At 38.8% G+C, this 21022-nt stretch overlaps 1 protein-coding gene across 1 annotated transcript in view; it reads left to right on the top strand.

The window, feature by feature from the left end:
- SHOC2 (SHOC2 leucine rich repeat scaffold protein) overlaps positions 1-21022 on the top strand; it is a 65656-nt gene that overhangs the window by 11814 nt on the left and 32820 nt on the right. The window contains exon 2 of the mRNA XM_050898987.1: positions 15097-16034. Within this exon, the coding sequence (XP_050754944.1) occupies positions 15332-16034 (703 nt within the window). The 5' untranslated portion in view covers positions 15097-15331. The remainder of the gene's footprint in view (positions 1-15096; positions 16035-21022) is intronic.

Here is a 21022-nt window from a genome sequence, read left to right as displayed (position 1 = left end):
GATCCCAAAAATAGTGATCAAACGCAATTACTATTTGCAATTATTTCTGATCCCAGAGGGGGAAACCCAAACAGGTGCAGCCTACAGGGATCTTCCTTTGCCCTGGGGGTCTGTAACAATTCCAATTTTACAGTATACTGGATTTGTAGTAGTATTTAAATTGGTTGCTGATAGTTGATAACCGAATCCCAAATTCGGAGAAGGATCAAACTCTAATTAACTGATGCTTTTCTTTTTCACAGATGCTAGGTTTTCTTTTTGCTGATCTAATGTAGTGTGGAGAGTGAAACAGCCATTTCCTTCTTGCTTTTTCTGGTCTCTCCCAGACATTGAAAATACTGCATTTGTGGTGCCATGTGCAGATATCTGAAGTCTGATTTATGGTCACATGAACTCTGTAAGGCTTGTTCTTAAACAAAACCCCAAGCCTTTTAAGCTTAGTTTTAAAACTGATAGGTTTTGGTTACATTTCTGCTGAAGTTATTTTTATGGATATCTTGCATTTTTTTTTCCTTGCTCTCATTCACATGGAAAAATATCATCTACTAAGTGGTGAATGTTAGTAAGTTCTGTGGCATTCTAGAGATTTTTGTTTCTATTTCTCATTCAGGCTTTTAGCAGCTTCATATATTGTATATGCAAGCATGAATATTATGTTGGAGCATGCAGGGCAGCATAGCTTGGTAGCAGTCCACAGGCCAGAATTGCCTTGCAGGGCAATGATTTGCTTCCTTTTTCTGAAGGTGGAGTGGAACGGCTATTTGGGCAACAAATACTTTGAGCACTGAACTTTTTCTTAGGTAACACTTTGTAGCGTCATCTAGACATACTAGTACCACGGCCAAAGGATGGAGGGGATAGGCAAGTTTCTAGCAGATTCTTACAGAATTATGGTGTGATTGTAAATATAAGAGAGGAAGTGGATCCACAAAAGCATCCCTTGAAGATACCACATTCTTCTGGGGAGAGCTGAACAGCTCTTGAATTAAAATGATAGTTTATTAATAAATGCTAGAAGTAGGAAAGAGATGGTACTGCATAAGATCAAGTATGCTGAACACAGCCTGCAGTAATGAGCAGGCTATGTCAGGGATTGTCTGGCCTGGATTTAGTGGTAATGTTATTTGCTCTGTAAAATAAGCTAGAGGTTGGTTGTGAGAGAAGTGAGCAGTGAAATAGTATTATCTGCACAGATCTGACATGAGGAATTTAGGAGTTAGAGGACAGCACACAATGTGTCAAACAACAGAGGCCGTGATTAAAACCTCTTTCAGTCATGCTTCCAACTGGTAGTCCTCACAACCACAGATCAAATTTAGTCTTAGCAAGCAAGATCATTTTAAGTTAAAATTTCTTTGTTTGCATCATGTCTGAATTTGATCCCCATAGGATGCTGATTTAATATAAAGTGATTTTATGTGTATCTTCATTTTTAAGAAAAGACATTTAAAATGTATGCTTATAGCATTTAATTATACTTTAATACTAAGCCAATACTGACAATTGTCAGACCAGTTATGTTACTCACTGTCCATGTAAGAATTATGGAAGCTTTTGGTTTGGTAGGAATTTGTGTGATACAGACAAGCGATATTCAGCTCTTCAGATTGCAACTTCTTTTCCACCTTCTGTTTGAAGAATTATTGTCAGAGAATGGAAGAAGGGGAGGAAGGAGGAATCGTGGGGGAGAGAAGCTGCCCCCGTTTGCACAACCTTATGTCCAAGAATCACAGGAGCTGGAGGCTGGTAGGGAGGAGAAGGTTTCATCAGACACATGCTAATCCTTCAGCCCCGCATAGGAATAAAAGACTTGATGTAATTTGTCTGTTTCTTGCCTTGCACAAAAGGGAGGGATGGAGAAAAGCTTGGGACAGGATGGAGGAATACAGCACTGGTATGTTGTGCCTTGCTGCAAAGGGAGTGTATGCTGAGAAGGTGGCATTGGCCATGCGCCGTTGCAGGGAATGCACCAGTTCAGGTCCTGCTCCCCAAGTCTTCTCTAGTTCTGTTGTCCTGCCTGTCTGTCTGCTACTGCTCTTTGGTTGTTATTCCTATACATTGTCATACTTATAGTTCCTTGCAGTCTATACCCAGTATTGCTGTCTCACTTCAGGTAAATGCTGGTGGTTGTCATCTCTTTTACCTGTACCTGTGCTTGTTCTCTGTTTCTGATCCTTTCTGTTTTCATTGGAAGTGTCATTCTGTGGTTTTTCTTCTCTTCCCACTATTTTGAGAATGGTTGAGTAAAAAAGGAACAAATAGGTAGCAACTATTTGTTAAAACTAGTCAATCAACTTCCTTGTTAAACTAATTTTTATTTATTTATTTTTAGAGGTTTAGGTACCTTTCCAGTGTTTCAGTTTCTTCTTTTTCTTTCTGTTCAGGAGCTCTCTTCTCACTTCCTCAGATATTCTCCTTGTATCCTCATACTGTTTGTATATGAATATAGTACCCTGATTTTGAACATAATGCTCTGGAGCATGTTGTTATACTAAAATTTGTTCAGTCCTTCTAGTTGGTTCGTGAGTCTGTATACCTTTTCTGACTGCTTTCTGCATATGTCTGATACTTCTTGCATTACACTTGGTTTGAAGAGGGCTAATTCTCTTTTAATCTGGATTGCTTCAACCTGTACTACTTGTGTGAATGTCCCTTAAGCGGTTGAAATACCCATCTGCCCTGCGCAGCAAAGCAAAAATCTAGGCGCCATCACTTTGGCGAGCTGTGCAGCAGAGGTTGGGTGCGGTACAGGGACGCGCTGCAAGGAGCTGAGAGCAGTCCTCGCCTCTGTGCAGCTCAGAGAGGAGCAGATGTGGGCAATCCGAATGCAGTGAATCACCTGGTCTCAACTCGCACCGTCTAGTGCAATCCTCTGGTCCATTTATTTAATACGTACAGATTTTGCAACGTTCAAATATCTGGAGACCGGCAGGTCTGGTGAGGCACTATGTTGTGCCTGAGCTAGTGTAAAGGTTGCATTTTTCTTAGTCATTTGTCTTATAACTTTTAAATGTTCACAAACAGATCAGATGATTCCTTGCTGAGTTACTTAGACATTTATAAGAGATCTGTTTTTTGTCTAAAATGAAGGGCAATAAGGTGCAAGAATGTCGTTCATGATAAATAGGCATACAATACAATTTTTTTTTTAATTTTGCTAGGACAGTGGTATGAGCTTTCATGTAGATCTAAGCTAGCCTGCTTTTTCATCAGTTTTTTCAGATTTCTATTTAATTTATTAGAAACTGGTGAGGTAAAAGGCTTATTATTGCATCATATTTGTACAGTGTTGTTTAATTCAGTTTGTGTGTCTAAATTTTTTCCATGACTTTTTTCAGATTAACGTTGCTGCCACTTTCTGTTTTACAATACATAAGCCTTTCAAGCATGCTAAAGAGTATATCATCCAGTTGATTTTTGGCAAGCAGAAATCATGTTTTTCACTATTTCTAGTAAAAATGTCATTGAAGACCTCTTGTTTTATTAGAAAAAAAAGGATGCCTCATCTGAACAGATTTTGAAGAATCTGCTTGGAAGGGATCATAGTAGTTTTCTTTTTTCTTTTTTTTTTTCTTTTGAAGGAAAACATCTTGTTCCTGTGAAGCTACCCAATTTATCATGCATTTTCCAGAATTGTTAGTATATGTGAAATAATCTTTTAATCAGGCTCCTAGTTATAAGCAGAATAGTATTCAGTGCCATTTGGAATCTTTTGGGTGTCAGGCTGGGGCTTAAGGTGTTGTGTGGGTAAGGCCGCTCGACAGCAGGAGTGAGCATGAGAAGTATTCATGGCAGATCTGGACTTTACATGGTTCTTCATAGGAAGGTGAACAGAGCTTGATTTCTCTTCCATGTTTGTTTCAGTTTTATCTTCTATCCTGGGAAAGAAATCTCTGGGATAGTCACTGGAATCTGTAAGAATGTGGATGAACTTGCAAGAAATTCAAATGTTGTCATTCTTGGTTTTTTTGTAATGCTAATGCATTAAATGTTGATTGGGAAAAAACCCCCCATGTAAAACCTAAATAAAAATACTGTAAGAAGTTATGAAAATTAAGTTTGCAAGATAAAGCAGTCAAAATTAGACAGGTGTGAATGAGATGGCTTCTAGTGCTTTAGGTGACCGTGCTTGTCAGAATGTGTTTAATACATCTCCAATTACTACATACTTTTGCCTTCTTTAAGACCCCTTCTCCATGCAGTGTGTAGGAGCAGGAGTGGTGTTTTGTTGACTGATTACTGTCTCAGTATTTTTATATCTGTGATATTCTCTTACGTGGAGTTTCTTACCAGCTGCTTCTTGCCCACCACCCATGCCTGCCGGCCTGCCGTCTCCTTTCTTGTTCCAGCTCCTGCCTGTTTCTCCCTTCCCCATATTTCTCAGCTTGCCTGTGCTCCAGGCAGGAGCTTTTCTCCTCTGTGTGGCCACTGTGACCCCATGGAAGGTGGGGAGGACGGTAGGAAGGTGTCTCAGCCAGATAGGAAAGGCCTGTTCAGCCACTGTGCATTTGACTTGCTCTGTGGAAATGCCTTATATCAAAAGAAGCTGGCGTGTAGGAGTTGAGGTGAAACAGGCTCAGGGTTTGTGAACTACTCAGCTCTTTGTTGCCAGAGGAATTCCTTGCAGTTTTCTTATTAGAGGTTTCAGAGTGGCCAGGAGTGAGTATGGGGTGAAGTTCACTGTGGCACCAGACATCTTAATAGATTTCAAGTCCCTAATCTAAAACAAAAATGCTGTAGTTCTTACAAAATCAGTGTTAAGATTACCTTCAACATGAACAAAGCAACGTGCTTTTACCAGCTGTCAGTCTTGTAAACAGCTGAACCAAAGAAATTATCGTACCTTTTCCCTCTATTCTCATGTCCCCTCAAGGCCCCGTCCCCAACCCCAAAACAACCCAAAAACCCCAAGGGCTGGCAGGCAGCTGCTGGTAAACATCAACTTTGAGGAGTGAAGTCTAAAAAAGTTCAACACGATTGAAGAAGCCTTTGCCACAGACCATTCGCTGTATATAGCTGTATACAGTGCTACCTGAATCACCTATAGTATGCATACATGTGCTTAAATAATATTTCACTGCTTTATGTCATTATGTTTAATTCTGTTTTGCTCATGGGGGAAAACAGTTGAAAGCTTTGAAAAAGGCTTGGGAGCAATTTTATTCTTCATCACCTTATCAGGGTGTATAATGAGCCTACATTTCTATGGTGCCGTTAATTTACAAGGTTCCCCAAGGTATTCCTAAGTTGCTTTGGCTTCTCCAGCTGTGGTTGAGCATCATTTCAAGCAGCGGTGCAGGACGGTGGTCTGTCCATTGGAACATGGAAGCTGTTTAACCGTGTGCAGTAATGCAGCACAACAGGGTAAGGACAGGGAGGGAATAATGCAAAATCCAGTTGAAACTGCAGGGAGAATCTGGGGAGGCAGAACGCAATTAACCTTAGAAATGTAGTGATTAATAATGAGAATCTAGCTGGAGTGGAGACACATACTACAGAAAAAATACCATTTCTCTTTGGCGGTTTGTAGTTCTTGCATCTGAATAAGAATACTTGGAGGGCAGAAGTGGTCCATCACATCATGTTTAGGCAAATGTTTACTGGAAAAAAGAGACGAGAGTATTTTAACTTATATCCAGTTATCTGAAATGTAGCAGTTTCTTTGTACTCTTGTTCTATCTATATACTAACTTGGCCTGAATCAGTTTGCTTTTGCCAGGTAAAATGCATTAATCCGAAAGGGTCAGATTACAAAACCAAACAAAAAAACTCACTGGAAAAACATTGGTTAAGCAGTAATGGGGGAAGATGTGTAGATCTTTTTGATTTTTCATTCAGAATATTCTAAATTTGTTTTGGTTTCCTGTAATATGAAATATATAATGTAAAATTTTGGAAAAATATGCCATCCCAAAGAAAACAACTCTAGCTGATCATTGTGCAGTTTTCAAATAAATTTTCTTTTTAATTTAGTTGTAATGAAGCGGAAATGTACACTTAAATTGGAGCAAATTTGATTCAGATTATGGTGGTTATCTTTTCTCTGTGAAGAATGCTGATCTGTTCAAAGAGATATTTATTTTCTGAGAGCAGGTCAGATGCAAAGTATGTTAATGACTTCTAAAAGTGAGGAGATTTATAATTGGAAACTTGTGGGTAAATATGTGGTTTTTTTGGACTTTACAAGACACTTGTATATCTTCCAAACTCACGTATGTTAGTTGGAAAGTAAATGTTATTACATATATGCTTTTCTATACATTAGTTATATTTAAACTAGGTGTTCAATAAAACAAATATGTCCAAGCCTTTCTCATCTTAGCTGAAGATCAAGAACTGCAAATAATCTTAGCTAGAAAAAAAATTGAACGGTGGCCAGATATTGTGCAGTGCCGAGCTGCCATATGTGGTTATTGTGGCTTTGTCTGCTAGAACATAGAAGGTAAAGAGTCATGTTCAGAATTGTGTTAAAAGTACATTTTAAGTTGATTTTTAGATAGGCTTTTTTCCTAGAAGAGTAATCCTCGGCAAAGGGATCTTGTGACTTACACAGTCACTAATTATGGTCAGAAAATTCAAGGGACTGAGAGTCATCCAGCACTGAACTTTGTGAAATGGTCATAATTATTACATAAAAGCATGTTGAACAAGATGAGCAAACTTACTGCATCAAATTCAGAGATGAAGAAACAAAGAGAAATGCTACAATAAACAATATTTTTGCTTTTTTGCTAGATAATTCTGTGTTGCTGGTAGGAGCCAGGGTAGGATGCTACCCTAGATAGTAATAGAGCAATGTTTTATTTAGCTGAGATGGGATTCAGCATGTGGTTTGTCCCAATTTCTGTAGGATCAACATAACTTAAGTCGTTGATAATATAGATAATTAGTAGATATTACATTACTCTACTATTGCTTTGTGTGTTTACTTTCTCTTCTGTCCATCATTCTTGTTTTGTCTCCTGTTTGGTTGGTTTTGTTTTGATATGTTGTTTTTGTTGCTCAGAGGAAACGATGAATAAAAAAAAAAAATTGATGCTGGTTTAAAGTTTACATCATCACCTTTGGTGGGACCAGTGCCATTTTCTATCGAATTTGTAGCAAAGCTGTGTGTGGCAGGCTGCTTCCTTTGTTTATAGGAGCTGTTGAGGGATCTGAATGGTAGTGCCTGGGTGCTGCATGGTGGTAATAGTGAAGTTTTTTTTTATAGTGGAAAGTAAGTTTTTGCTACAGCAGGGTGATCTTTATTCAAAGGAGGGTATTGGGTAAATTGGGAGCACTTGCTCTTGTGGAAGGTTGTATGCCACTATAGATGCAGAATTTGTATAGTCACAAAAGTGAGATAACTGGATTTTCCTAGACTAATATGTCCCTTTAGAATAACCTTTTTTAGTCATGTCTAGTTATTAGGACCTGTACTAAGACCGGGAAATTTGTTTCACCTAGCAAGTTACGATTTTCAAATTTCATGTATTATGCAGGATTACCCAGCCTGCTGATACAAGTTACCATGGAAATGGAGACATGCAGCCCAAAAGGTACATGCTGGGGGGCCACACATGCAGAAGGTACCTTTTTGCATATTAAAATAAGCTGCCACAAGGAGTTAGCAGAATTCTTTGTATTTGCTCTTAGAGTCTATTTCTACAAAAACATGAAACAGTATTTTATAACTTGGCCAAAAACTAGTGGGCTTTTTTCCTGTAAAGGAGAAAAAGAGAAAATGCTTCATAAAAAATAAAGTTGGCAGTGCATAGAATGAATCACAGTATGTGTATTTATGTACTTGCTAGATGAGTTCAAAGGCAGGGCACAAAAGATTATTTCTACCCCCCAGGAACTTAAGGCGTAGGTGACTTTCTGTCTGCTAGTGTGGAGCCTTTTTGTCATGATAGATCTGGACTTTGGTGTGTGACCTGGCATTTAGTGCAATGAAGTACTTTCAGAGAGCAGCAAATCTGGTGACAAGTGAATGAAAAGATGGATTCGAAAGCTTTGAAACCGGCAGTAACGTCCGTGTGCCTGTGCGTTTGCCGTGGAAGGGCACGGTTCTGTCAGAAGCCAGGATGGGATGTCCTGAGAGATATGCCTGGTTCTGCAAGCACAAAGTGATCAACCTCCGAATACCTCTTGAAACTGATTTGCTTATTTATAGTAACTTCAGCTTTAATTGCATGTAGGTTTGTAATTAGGTGCCTACACTTACAGATGTGTCTGCAGATTTAAGAAACCACAAGTAAAGCATAAGCAAGCCTTCAAAAATGGTCTAGTTGTTGTCCCCTTGGTCTGATGTTTGTTCAGTCATTCACTTGACCTCCAGGTTTTGCTCAAATGCGAGACTGGGTTATGCTCAGCTGTTCTGCAGCCATGGAAGCAGCAAGCAGGCAGGGAACAGTCTTGGCTGCAGTCCTTTGGCAGATGAAGATATCCTAAAGGGTTTAGTGGGCTGTCAGGGTCCAGGCCTCCTCACTGACCCAGCTCCACAGGCTCGGGCTGTGCGTGCAGGGAGGCAACAAGCTGCTCCCTCAGTTTGAGAGGGGATTAGGGGGGAAGGTGGGGTCACATCCAGATATATTGAAATCAGGCTACATTGGTAGTCTGTAAACTACCATCTGTTGGCTGTTCATTTACAGGACCGAGATGAATTTAATGGTCAGCCTTCTCTGTTGAACAAGCCAGCCATTGCAGCTGGCACTAAGAAACATTACAGTATTATGCTGCTGCCATCGACCGTCCTGTACTCTGAAATAAAGGAGTTTTCTTCCCAAAGAAGAGAAAGTGTCTAGCTGACATATTTCAGGAGCACTACTTTTGTCAAGATAGATTAGGCGACATTTTTGATCTATGGCGGTGCGATGGCTGGTTGTTCCCGTGCTGTCTCCATACATCTGAATGAGGTTTTGTGTTTAGAGAAGCTGTGCAACCGCCTGGTGACTGATTCAGCAGTTTGCTCCCAGCTGGTCTGTGGTGGCTGCAGCGGCAGAAGCTCAAATGCACTTACACAGATGAAAACTCTGTAGGTCAGATGTTTGAAGCTAGTAAATTGTAGGAGAGAATGTGCTTTGTTTGCAAGTGACTCGTTGGCTTAAGCTATTTGGGTTTTGAAATGAAAGTAGTGACCATCTTTTTTTTGCATATGTGGTATTGAGAATGGAAAGTCGTCGTAGCTGCTTGGGCTAAACTTTAAATTTCATCCATTGCTTATTGATGTGTTCATGTTTGTGGTGTAGTGGAATATGAAATGTTTTTGATATATTCCATGCTATTCTAAGTAAAAGGTAAATACTTTTAAGAAGGTAGATTTTTTTTTTTCCCCGTGTGTTGTTTGTGAACAGGTGTTGCTGCAATTACTAGATAGCATTTGAACTCTGCCTTGTTGTTAAAAGCCACTTAGGTCTGACTAATTGGAATTTCCTAGATCAGAATTGCGATCTCAAAACATTTTCTTTTTTTATTATGCAGTGGAATCATTGTCTGCTTACTCCGGAGTGTCAAGTATGAGCTGATTCCTTATTTCTTCGACATGTTTAATATTCGGAATGATCCTCTTCTGTTATTCGGATTGAAAAGCCCTAGGCACGGTGTGTGCCCTTTGGGTTAAGTTTAGTACAAACTCAGAATGAAAAATCATTCCTATTCCATGATATAAAATTATACACGTAGTAAAGAGTTTTCCTTTCAAATGCAGGCCTGTAGGTTTCCTGCTATGTTACAGAAGAAGTAAAATTCTGTTTTATTTGAGTGTAGTGTATTACGCTTTAGTGAAAATGATGCCTTAGATATCACATGCTCAGAGTATTAGAAATGTTTATGATTTAAAGTGCCTGTTTTATCTACTGAAACACAGAACAGGAACGAGTAAGTATTATAGTGGAGCTGTAAAGTGACATTTTGCAAGATGATGTGCCACGATGATTGTCCTTTGGCAGAAAAGACTGCTGTTGGTTAGCCTCATCACTTGAGAGGGAAATATTTCAGCAGTGGGAGAATATTTCAATTAACGATTTCTTCTTCAAACCATCTCTGTGAACATACAGGAAACTTTCATATACTTGGAAGTCACAAGACACATAACGCATCCTCTGAGAACTGAGGGATTGCTGAGAGTAACTCATGCAGGGATGGCCTCTTCTGGAGGGGTCCCACTGCTCTGTGGCGGGAGCAGCAAGACTTGCAGCGGTTCCTTGGTGCTGTCAGCAGGGTGAGCTTCGGCCATTCCTGCTGGCTGGCTTCCTCCTGCACCTGGGGTTTGGTCACCCCGCCATCCCAGCACCAGTTCAGCCCTGGTGGCAGTCACCTGCTTGAGTTTATTCCTATAAAATCAAAATTAAAAGATGTAATTGAGGGGAAATCTTTACTAAGCTGTGAAGTAATATTGGCAATGGATTTTTTTTTTTTTTTGGGGGGAGGTAGTAAAGTTGCTCTGCAGTGGTGGGTAGGAGACAGTTAAGTCTTTTACAGCCTTCCTTGAATAGCAGTTGGGTGAAATCCTTTATCTCGAGCCTCATATTGTATTAGATAATGACCAGGAAGCATCAGTATTTATATTACCAAGTTGCAGGTGATTAGTTTAGTATTATTCCTAGAATCGCAGACATGATTGTTCCTAGGTTACCACATTTTTTATAAAACATTTATTGCATAAATGTTTTGGGTGCTGTTGTTCAGAGTAACTGAAATCTCTTTTCAATTACTTGTACCTATAAAAAAAAAAATCATAAAATATACAAGGTCGATGTGTTACTCTTTTTCAGGCAGCTAAGGAAGGTGATACAGTTTAGGCTGAAGTTGTTTGTGTTTCTGAAGTTTTGTCAGTTACAGTTGACAGAAAAAATAAATACATCTGGATTATGTTCACCAGACATCAGGAGGAGTGAATCAAAACTCTGATGCTGGTTATTTATAGCTATTTACAAATATTTTACTTTAAAAAAAATAATATTCGGAACAGGGAAGAGATTATTTTCCTTAACTTCTCTAGAAGTTTTATTTTCCTTCATATGCTGTGCCAAGCGAGAGTCTTACTCAGTTTTCCAAGTTCTCCAGCACATAATAGTTAAATGTTTTTATGTCAATTAATATTGACAGGAAGTCAGTTTGAACAGCATTGGAAAATGGAAGTAGTTGGCAGAACTGGCTAATTTCACTGAATTTCCTTTTGCTAAAAATATCTCTAAAAGAAGCTCTCCTTTTTAGATACAATGAACGCTTGTTTGACTGTAGTTTAGAATTGATGATGACTCTTGTCCTTTAACCAAAAGGGCTTGAAAAATATGAATAACCTTTTGAAACATATTTAGCTTCCTCTGTGGTATATGTAATTATGCCCATGTCCTCCAAAAGTTTACATACATGCTTAACTTGATGTATGTGAGTAACACCATCAGCTTGAATGATCTGCAATAGAAGCAAAAGTTCTGTAGAGCTGCTTATGCGAAGTTGAGTATTTCATTTGTATACGTCTTGGTAGGATTAAGGAGTTCTGAGCGTAGTTGCCTTGTTGAGTTTTGTCTCAAAACTTGGTTACTAATGTATGAAATGGCAAGATTTTAGTCCTGCTAACTGAAAGCATACAGCATCAAATATGTATTCTCATCTATATTGCATGCAAATATGTTAAAAATAATTTTAGATAGGTTGCAATGGTAAGTATTAACAGTTACAAAATACTAGAAATAGGATGAGTTTCATATAGTTGTTTAGGTCCTATGCTGCCTCTGCATTATGATACAAGAACACCATACTGTACTTACAGGACAGCCTAGAAAGATTTGGCCAATTTTGGGGGTAAGTCAGCATTATTTAGCTAGGAAGACTTCTTGCTTGGACATCTTTCACTTGTGGAAGTTGGTGATGTATGGCGACTGAGAGGATTTTAAGAAGAGAAAAGGTTGTCTCATGAATTACAGTTTTGTCCTGGCTCTTGTACTTGCTGTGACTTTTTCCCCCAAAATAAAGCAAAGTGGGGAAGAAAGGTTGCAGGGATGTCAAGAGTAATGGGAATCACCAGGACACAAACATTGCCTTGTGGCAGAGGAGTTTACTGCTTCACGGAGTGACTGGGTGAAACCCGGCTGGTACCTGCTGTGCACCGCCACTCTGCAGGGTGGTAGGACCTTCTGCTGTTGGGAATCCCAGCCCTGGTGAGTGAGAAGGGGGAGATGCCGGTGCCTTAGGCGTGTCTCAGACTCCGGAGGGGTGAGGCTGTTCCAGTCGAGGCATTTTCTTTGATGTGATTCCACCTGCATTGGCTTTTATTGTGTTTCATCTGGTACAGGTCTCATCATAAGCTTTTTCTTCTTATAAGTGCTAGTTGTAGTTGTTCTAGGTATTAGAGAATTACTTTATTTGCAAAGAAAGAGGCTAAACCTTCTCAAACTATTTTAAATACATTTTGCAGTCTCAGGCAGTAATTCAAATCCTCAGTAAAGAGATAAAAATGACATAGGTGCAGTACATTTAACTGTTAGCCTTTTGTCACTCTGAACAAGGAGTATATTTTGAAGGCCTGCTGCACTGCGAGCTCGGCTCCAGTTTCCATGTGTTAGAAAACCACGGCTGCCTGTGGCTTGCCTGCCCGTTGACTGCCTCCTAACATCTTTAACTGTGAGGTGATGTTGAAGTCTCTGGTCATGACCCTTTGTATTTCCCTGAATTTTCTTTATATGTTTCAGATGATGTTTTAATGACTTCTCAATTTTTATCCTTTTGTATAGGCAAAAGACTTTTGTTCCTTACCAGAAAATGAAATGTTAAACTGGCATACTGAAACAGGGAGGCCCCCCCCCCCGGCTTTTTTTAGGTACAATTAAAGTAATTGCTAACAAAGACAGTGAAATGCGTGCAGATTATTTGGAGCATTTGCACTACCGAGCTGCTTTCAGCAGTACTAATCTCCAGCCGTCTTTCCTTTCTGAGGCTCTTTCAAAACCTCCTTCAGCTGTAGTGCACATAAGAAATTAAACAAATCTCTTGGTGGGTCCTAAATTTGATTAAATTGAAAGCTCATGAGAGCAGCAGCCTTTTGAGTATTTTGCACTTTAGGGGCTTGATGTGGAGCAGTAGCTGTCTGGCACTGCTACATGGCTGAGTTTTCTATGTATTATCAGAATTTAGAAACTGTGTTAGTTTTCGATTCTTTGTGTTACCTTTCATACTGAAAACAAGTTGTCGGGCATTTCGGGCTCCCACCCTTTAGTCAGCTGCGTTTTTGCATTGGAGCCATTACATTTCCTATTGCTGGAGTTTTACAAGCACGTAGATTATACAGTGCTGAGAACAAGTTTTAAAATATAATGTAGTGAGGTTGGTAATCTTGAGGATAGGTCAGGTTAATGGGTGGTGTAAAAGCTGGGTGGAAATCTTAAGGATGCAGTAAGGAACCGGCTCGTGCTGCTTTAGCGAACTCTGTGTCGGAGAAAATTTCCAAGTTAAAAGCTGTTGTTGCTTGCTGCTGCTAGCAAATGGCCGTGGTCCTTTACAACAGAGTTGTCCAGAACACAGTAACTGGAGGCAGTAGGGTTTTCTGATATTACGGGGTTTGTAGCACACACTTTGTGGTACTGTAGCAGTAATGAATTGGGGTGAAGGACTGGAAGCCACCTCCTGGGGGAGGTGCTCTTTTGAGCTTTGTTACTGAACAGCTTGATTTGCAGCTGAGGTAAAGTGGCTTGTCCTTCTTACTGTCCTTAAACAGATTTTCTTTACATTTTGTTTTTTTTAATGTGAATGAATATATCGAGCAAAGTTTGCTCCTTTGGGTTCTCTGAGCACATGTTTGTACTTGAAGGCAAACATACGTAGCATAACTGTGTAATGAAAAATAGTTACTTGAGCTTTGCTAAAAAATGTTTGTATTTCTAGTACTTGCTGATGGTTTAAGTATGCAAAATATTATTTAATTCATTTTGATTACGAGCTTTATGAACTTGTGCAGAAGATGGAATGCTAGGACAGCGACGCAGCCTCTGTGGAGTTTTTAAGGGTATTTTAACATAGCTCAGGTGGCTGGGGAAACAAGGTACTCTTCTGAGATACAAACAAACTTTCTTCATCAGTGAATGCTGCATAACAAAGGAAAGCTGATTCTAGGCCAAAAGGTGGACTAACATGGAGACATTAAATTATTGTTGCCATTGATTGACCATTTATTTTCTTCCACAAAGATACATTCAAAGACCTCTCCAGAGTATTCAGAATCGTGAAGTTCTCAGGCATGTCACGTGTTTTGAATTGAAGCATAAAGCAAAGCTACTTTCTATGATGCATGATGATTTCGTAAAAATGTAAATGGGGCTCTATAGGTTTCAGACATCTGTTCACTTATTAGGCTGCATTATAGTCATTGAGGAGGGAAAATTGCAGATACTGTCTAAAGATATTTTATATCCTACTCTCATGAGAAACTCCTTCATAATTTTACTTGTCTTGAAGCATAATATGTTATTTCTTCTGAGCTTTCAGTTGACTTTTTGATGGGTTTATTTTAAAAATTCTCATGTTTGCGTCTTCAAAGCACATGAAGCTGGTGACAAGGTTCTGCTCCACATTAAAAGCAGAGACCTGCGGTTCAGAGCTGGTCAGAAGTGAGATCTCGAGGCAAAGTGTTTGTGTTACTGTAGCATATTACATTTCACTGTAGATCTAATTAAGACTCTCTTGTGCTGAAAGAATAAGCCTGTACAGGTTTGTTTGAAGAGGCAGGCACTTAAAATTATAGCAGATCTTTATTGACTGATTGGGCATGGAGGGAAGAGAGAATATTCATGTTGACGACCAGAGTGTTATGCTAAGAACTAGCTAAGATGTAAGACGGTGACTCAAATGTAGTACTGAAGGCAGTATTATGTTTAAGAACTGTAATTTTTCTTTCCTCATGTATACTAATTAGTACAGCTCTTCTACCATAGTGGGTCTTCTGAGCAAGGTGTAGTATTTTGGGTTTAGCACTGGGTTTTTCATTGACATTTGAAGAGAAGGACAAATCATTAACCTGAGTTAGTGAGCACAGCCTTGATGTAGAAACATTCAACATTTAACTGGAAGTTAAGTTTTATATTTACACTAACTTTGGCTTCTCTTCTCTTTATGTTACAGAAATACTAATACGGAGCATTTGACCTTCTAATCTCTACAGCTGAATCTCCTGATACCAGGATTAGGAAAGAGTGCCTTCAGAACCAATATGTAGCAAATGGGTATCACACCTCCGAAGCTCCTCCCTTAGTTCAACGCTTGCATGTTTTAAGGATCCTTTTTGCCTCAGCAGTGAATTGTTCTTGTGAACTTCAGAAACGGATTTCATGTGGTGCTTGCTAAACGTTGAGTCACCATGAGTAGTAATCTAGGAAAAGAAAAGGACTGTAAAGAGAAGGATCCAAAAGTCCCATCGTCAAAAGAAAGGGAGAAGGAGGCCAAAGCCTCTGGAGGATTTGGGAAAGAGAGCAAAGAAAAGGAGCCTAAGACCAAAGGGAAAGATGCCAAAGATGGAAAGAAGGACTCCAGTAGCACGCAGCCTGGGGTAGCTTTTTCAGTGGACAATACGATAAAAAGACCTAATCCAGCCACAGGTACCCGCAAAAAATCCAGCAATGCTGAAGTGATCAAAGAGCTAAATAAATGCCGGGAAGAGAATTCAATGCGCTTGGACTTGTCCAAGAGGTCTATACACATGCTTCCATCAGCTATCAAAGAGCTAACGCAGTTAACAGAACTTTATTTATACAGTAACAAACTGCAGTCCCTACCGGCAGAGGTGGGCTGTCTTGTGAACCTGATGACACTGGCCCTGAGTGAAAACTCACTTACCAGTTTGCCTGACTCTCTTGATAACTTGAAGAAACTGCGCATGCTTGACCTGCGGCATAACAAACTTAGAGAAATCCCTTCGGTGGTGTATAGGCTAAGCTCTCTCGCCACTCTTTACCTACGCTTTAATCGTATAACTACTGTGGAAAAGGATATCAAAAACTTGTCAAAACTCACCATGCTTAGCATACGAGAGAACAAAATCAAGCAACTACCTGCTGAAATTGGTAAGCCGTTACACTGATTGAAAGTTTAATTCTATGCTTATGTTCATTTTGCAATTCAGTTAAGTATATGTAGACTGCCACTTCTTCAGGTGCCCTTCTCCATTTAAAACTTCATAAAATTATGCTCATGATCATACTGTTGCAATGGTAGCTTATATTGAGAGTAATCAATACCTTGGTTATATATATATTTTTTTAAAACAACAAAAGCCCTTTTTCTTCATCTATCATCTTAAAATCAGATGTATCTTGTTTTCATCTTTGCCTTGTGCTTTCACATATTGTGTCTTCAGAGCCCAGATGGTTTAAAAAAAAAAAAAAGATACAGGGGCATATTTCATTTTAAGATTTCTTTATAAATAATTTATGAACTGTTGCAAGTTATAAACACATTATGGGCATGTTACAGAGGGGTGTGACCATGGTAATACAAGGTAAAATAGGTAGCTACATGCTATTACCATGAGCAAGCTTTTGGATGCCGTAACAGTTGATAATGTAGGTTAATGATTCGTGAAAGCCTCTACCTTTTATAAGTCATGACTATATTAATACATGGACTCTTAATATAAAGTGACCAAATGTTGTATGCATGGCTGATAATTCTTAAGACTTTTTAATGAATAATATTTGTTTTTCCAAACATTGTTACAGAAGTTTGAAAGATGGTGAAATAGTATGAAAGTGGCTTATTAATTTAAATAGTTTATTACAAAAAATGTGCTGGAATAGCTGTATATCAAGAACTCCTAAGTTGTTCCTAATAAATTCTGCTTCATGGAAAACATCTCTTTATCGCACTGTTCACGAGCAATATTTGAACAACATATGTGCCTCATAAAAGGGAGATTCTGTCATCAGTGTTTTTTTTCTATGTATCACCAGTTTTTATAATGTAAGCATAGCTTAGTCTTTTTAGGGAGAGGGGTAACATAAACTTCATGCAGTTAAGAAACTGCTTCGACTTTCTTCAGGTGTGGAAAAAAACTTGTAAAAGCCTTTGTAACACTGTGAGTAATAATTCCTGTGCCCTGTTTTTAAAAGCTGATGTGGGCCTTTTTCCTGTTAACCAAGCCAGTGCGCGAGTATATGAAGTGTTACTGAAGTTGGCCCCTGTTCTCACTAATTTTGCAAAGCTTGGGAAATGCTCGTTTGGATCCCTAATAGATCTTTTTCAAACCAGCAGTGTTTGCCTCTTTCTTGTGCACTTTGATATGAAAGATACATAAGATAACATGTTCTTGATGGCAGGAACTCCGGGGCACGTCTGAAACTGCTAATCATGTTGCCAGCAATGTCCGGTACAGACAGCTTCTGTACATGATAACAGGAGGGAAGAAATGTAGGGAGGCTGTCAGCTGTTGGTCTGAGTCTTTGGCTCCCTGTAGCAGCTATTGGAATGGATTCTACCAGAGCCACAGAAACACTTTTTTTGCTAGGCAAAAATTAAATGGTTAATGTGGTATGTTTTCTGATCAACACGATTTTTGAGTTGGCATGAGCATCTCAGCAATCCTGGGAATTTCCCCTGGGAGAACTAAGGAATTATAATTTTGACCTATTTTGACACTTCAGTTTAAGTCCAACAGCCTCTTTGAATCTTTTACTAATCAAAGAATCATACTGGAAACCACGGGGCTGATATTTGCAAAAAAAACCCCAGCACGCCGTGTGTTTCTACATATGTTGAAGAAATTGTGGCCGATTTAGCTGGTTGAGCTGTATTACACAATTGTCAGTACTTTACCTGGGTCTGTCTGTGGCTCAGTTATTAAATGTAATCTAGCAAACAGTCAGCTTCTGAGATTCAACTGGGGATAGTACTGCATAAATTTAAATTAATACTAGTGTGTGAAGAAAAAACTTTTGTGAGATGTTGCATTCCAATGTTTGGTGTTGCCCTTTAGAAACTTTTTGTACATGTGTTTGCTACTGCAGACATTATTGTTGCTGCTGGAACCTCTTTGTTTCTGAACTGTTCTGTTTGTTGAATTCTTATGGTTAAGTTTACGTTGAAGTATGTAATTTCTGTGTGTGTTTGTTCACAATAGTCTTGAAAGAGATCATGTGTAACAGTTTTGTGGAGAAATTTAGTAGATATATGTATCGTGAAGGAATATAGGTGACTTGCTTTTTTCTTTTGTATTTTTGTTATTCTTGTCTTGATACACATACAGACAGTGTTCTCAGTTCTTTATCAAACCCTAGCTTGAGAACATTAACTACTTAACTGCTGGATACAAAGACAGAAGTTGTGCTTTTATTTGTATTGTGATAATGCCGATGTTCCTTGTTACGGATCAGCACCTCATTGTGGAAGGCATTTTAGAAGCACAAATGCAAGACGACTGTCACCCTTATGAAGAATTTCAAAGGGAAATCACTATGTTCAACAGCATCCTTTTTTATTCGAAGTAAATTTCTCTGACTAGGTTGCCTGCAATTGAATCAGCTGAAAAATAAATTAGTGAAAGGATTTCTAAGTTTAAGTAACACAAATAATTTTAACTGCCAAGACATACAGAACAGGCCTTTGAAAACCTTTTTCCTCAAATAGTAAAAACAGACAAGATATTTTCACTTTTGTAATTGATTTCTACTCACTCACTTTCACGTATCTTAAGAAGAAATGTTTGAGTTGGAAACACAGCTGAAAAATGAAACTGCTGAGAAATGTATTTCTTACTTTCCAATGGAATTTCTCTGTTTCTTTAAACACTTGTTATTTCTCTACATTTTACATGTGCACTTTAAAAAAGCCTTGCCTTTTAAGTACCCAATGTTTTTAATCCCATGTACATTTATAATGCAGTTCCTAAATACTATATACAAGCAAACACTTATATTACCAGCTTGTAAATAACACAGAAATTTTTGTTACTGCAAAGCGGGAAGTAAAATGAGGCCATTATCTTTTATAAAGCAATATCATGTGGAGCATTTCAAATTCTTTCTGAAAATACCCCATTGTTCTAAGGCCTAAGGCTCACATATCTGATGGTAAGCTAGTGTGCTTGTTCATATTTTTAAAAATTCGAAGCTTATGTAACCCGCTGACTTGTCCAGCAAGGAAGAATCTTGCAGCAGTTATCTACGATGTGTTCATGTTGCTAATCTGGTACGGAACTATGCAAAGAATCCTGGGTTTTCTTTACTTTGTCTTTTGGAGGTAGATGTGCTACATAAGGTTGCCCTGCACAAAAAAAAAAAATTAAAACCCCAGACTTCAGCTTGAAAGATGGGATGTTGCTACTGTTCCCTCAAAGAGCCAGCATGGAGTGTGATGGAATTGAAGTCTTACCCTGGTGCTAGAGACTTGGGATAGCTTTCACTGCTACTGAACACAAAACATCAGTTCTGTATAATTATGAAAGGCTTTCTAACTTTAGGACCTCACTGCTTTAAAATAAAGGGTCACCTGATTTGTAAGCAAGCATCCCATTTAATTACTTTTCTAGGAATCCTTAGTCTCCAGCCTTATAAAATGAAGTTTATTTTCCTTCTACTCTCATTGAAAGAAACTGAAGGTAGGTCCTGGAGTCTTAAGTGCTCTGATATTTGAGACCTTTCTTCCAACGCCCAATATGTCTATGACTAGTTGATTTTTGTGCCAGTGATGTTTCACTGTTCTTAGGTGCAGCAGTTTCCCCCTGTTGCTTACATGTGCTCTCCCACTGTATGTGCCGAGAGCAGTCATATCTTCTCCCAGCCATTGCTCAGACCACACTTTTCAGTCTTGCGTAAAATCTCCATTCCTTCTGTCACCCCGCTATCCATACTGAGCAAGCTTGATTAGTTTGAATATACTGTTCCAGGTGAGAGTTTCCCTCTTTGTGCTGGAGAGGACTCTCCAGCATCTGGATGTTCAGCATCTGGATCCAACATCCAGTCTGTGCATCTGGATCATATTGCAGCTGTGTTAGGCTTATCATACAAATGCTCTTGTGACCACCTAAGACACCTGCACTCTTTACCTTCTCTGTTCTCCCTCCCCGCAGAGGTCAATCCTGAGATCCTAGTAGAAACATACTCTTTTTTACAATACTAAATGTCATACAGTTTCCATTATTTTTAGTTACCTGTTTCTTCCAATGCCTCTAGCTTGCTAGAAAACTCCTGCTTGCAGACTAAGTCCTTGCTGAAGACACTATACAAGATTGGTCTTGAGGTGGATTCTTAAGAGTCCTGGAGAGGTAACCTCCATCCAAGCTGATATTTTACTTTTAGTCCTGTTACGTCCATAGCAAGTTGTAGTCACTTCTTCAAGTATCTTGACATCTTCTACTAGTCACCTGAGTCTCCTAGTTATTTTCCGCATGCTACTATGTCAGACATCTTCATGGAGTCTAGGTTGACTAGACTGAATAAACTAGATCTTCCATATTTTTGTAGGAAACTGTTAACTCTTTATGCCAAACTAATTTAGTATTTTACTGATATTTTTTTCAAATCACTTTTTATTTGTCTCTGTTTTCATGCCTTTTACTTTCATGCCTTTTTTTAATGTTTCCTGCAAATTCTGTTGGTCTGCATAGTGTTCAGATGACTGTGAGGTCATCGGAATCTCCCCTTGTTATTTCTCCTATCTTAAATTTTGAATTGATAGTCTCCAATCCCGTGGTAGTGTTCCTTGTTTGATAGATGACATGTAGAAACTATACTAGTGGTCATCTGATTTCAAAATAAGTTTCTAGAAATGCTTATCTAGAACATCTACTGCTCGATGTGCAAGCATACAGTATTGATATTTGTTAGAAATAGATTCCTTTTAGGGAAACCTGAAACTAACTCTACAACATTTCTTAAAAGCCTGAGTGAAGGTAAAACATTTAACAAAATGTTGTTTGCAAAACACATAGTTGATCAGATTTTAAGTGGTCCTGGAAACTGCTTTAAAACAACTGACCTGTTACAGTGTGTGTTGTCTTGAGGAAAACCTAGAAGAGGTGAACCTACCAGCACTGAGCTGCTGGGAAGTAATCTAAAGT

This window comes from Gymnogyps californianus, chromosome 6 (genome assembly GCF_018139145.2).
Source record: "Gymnogyps californianus isolate 813 chromosome 6, ASM1813914v2, whole genome shotgun sequence".
Classification (NCBI taxonomy): Eukaryota; Metazoa; Chordata; class Aves; order Accipitriformes; family Cathartidae; genus Gymnogyps; species Gymnogyps californianus.
This window is presented reverse-complemented; position numbering and strand designations above follow the sequence as displayed.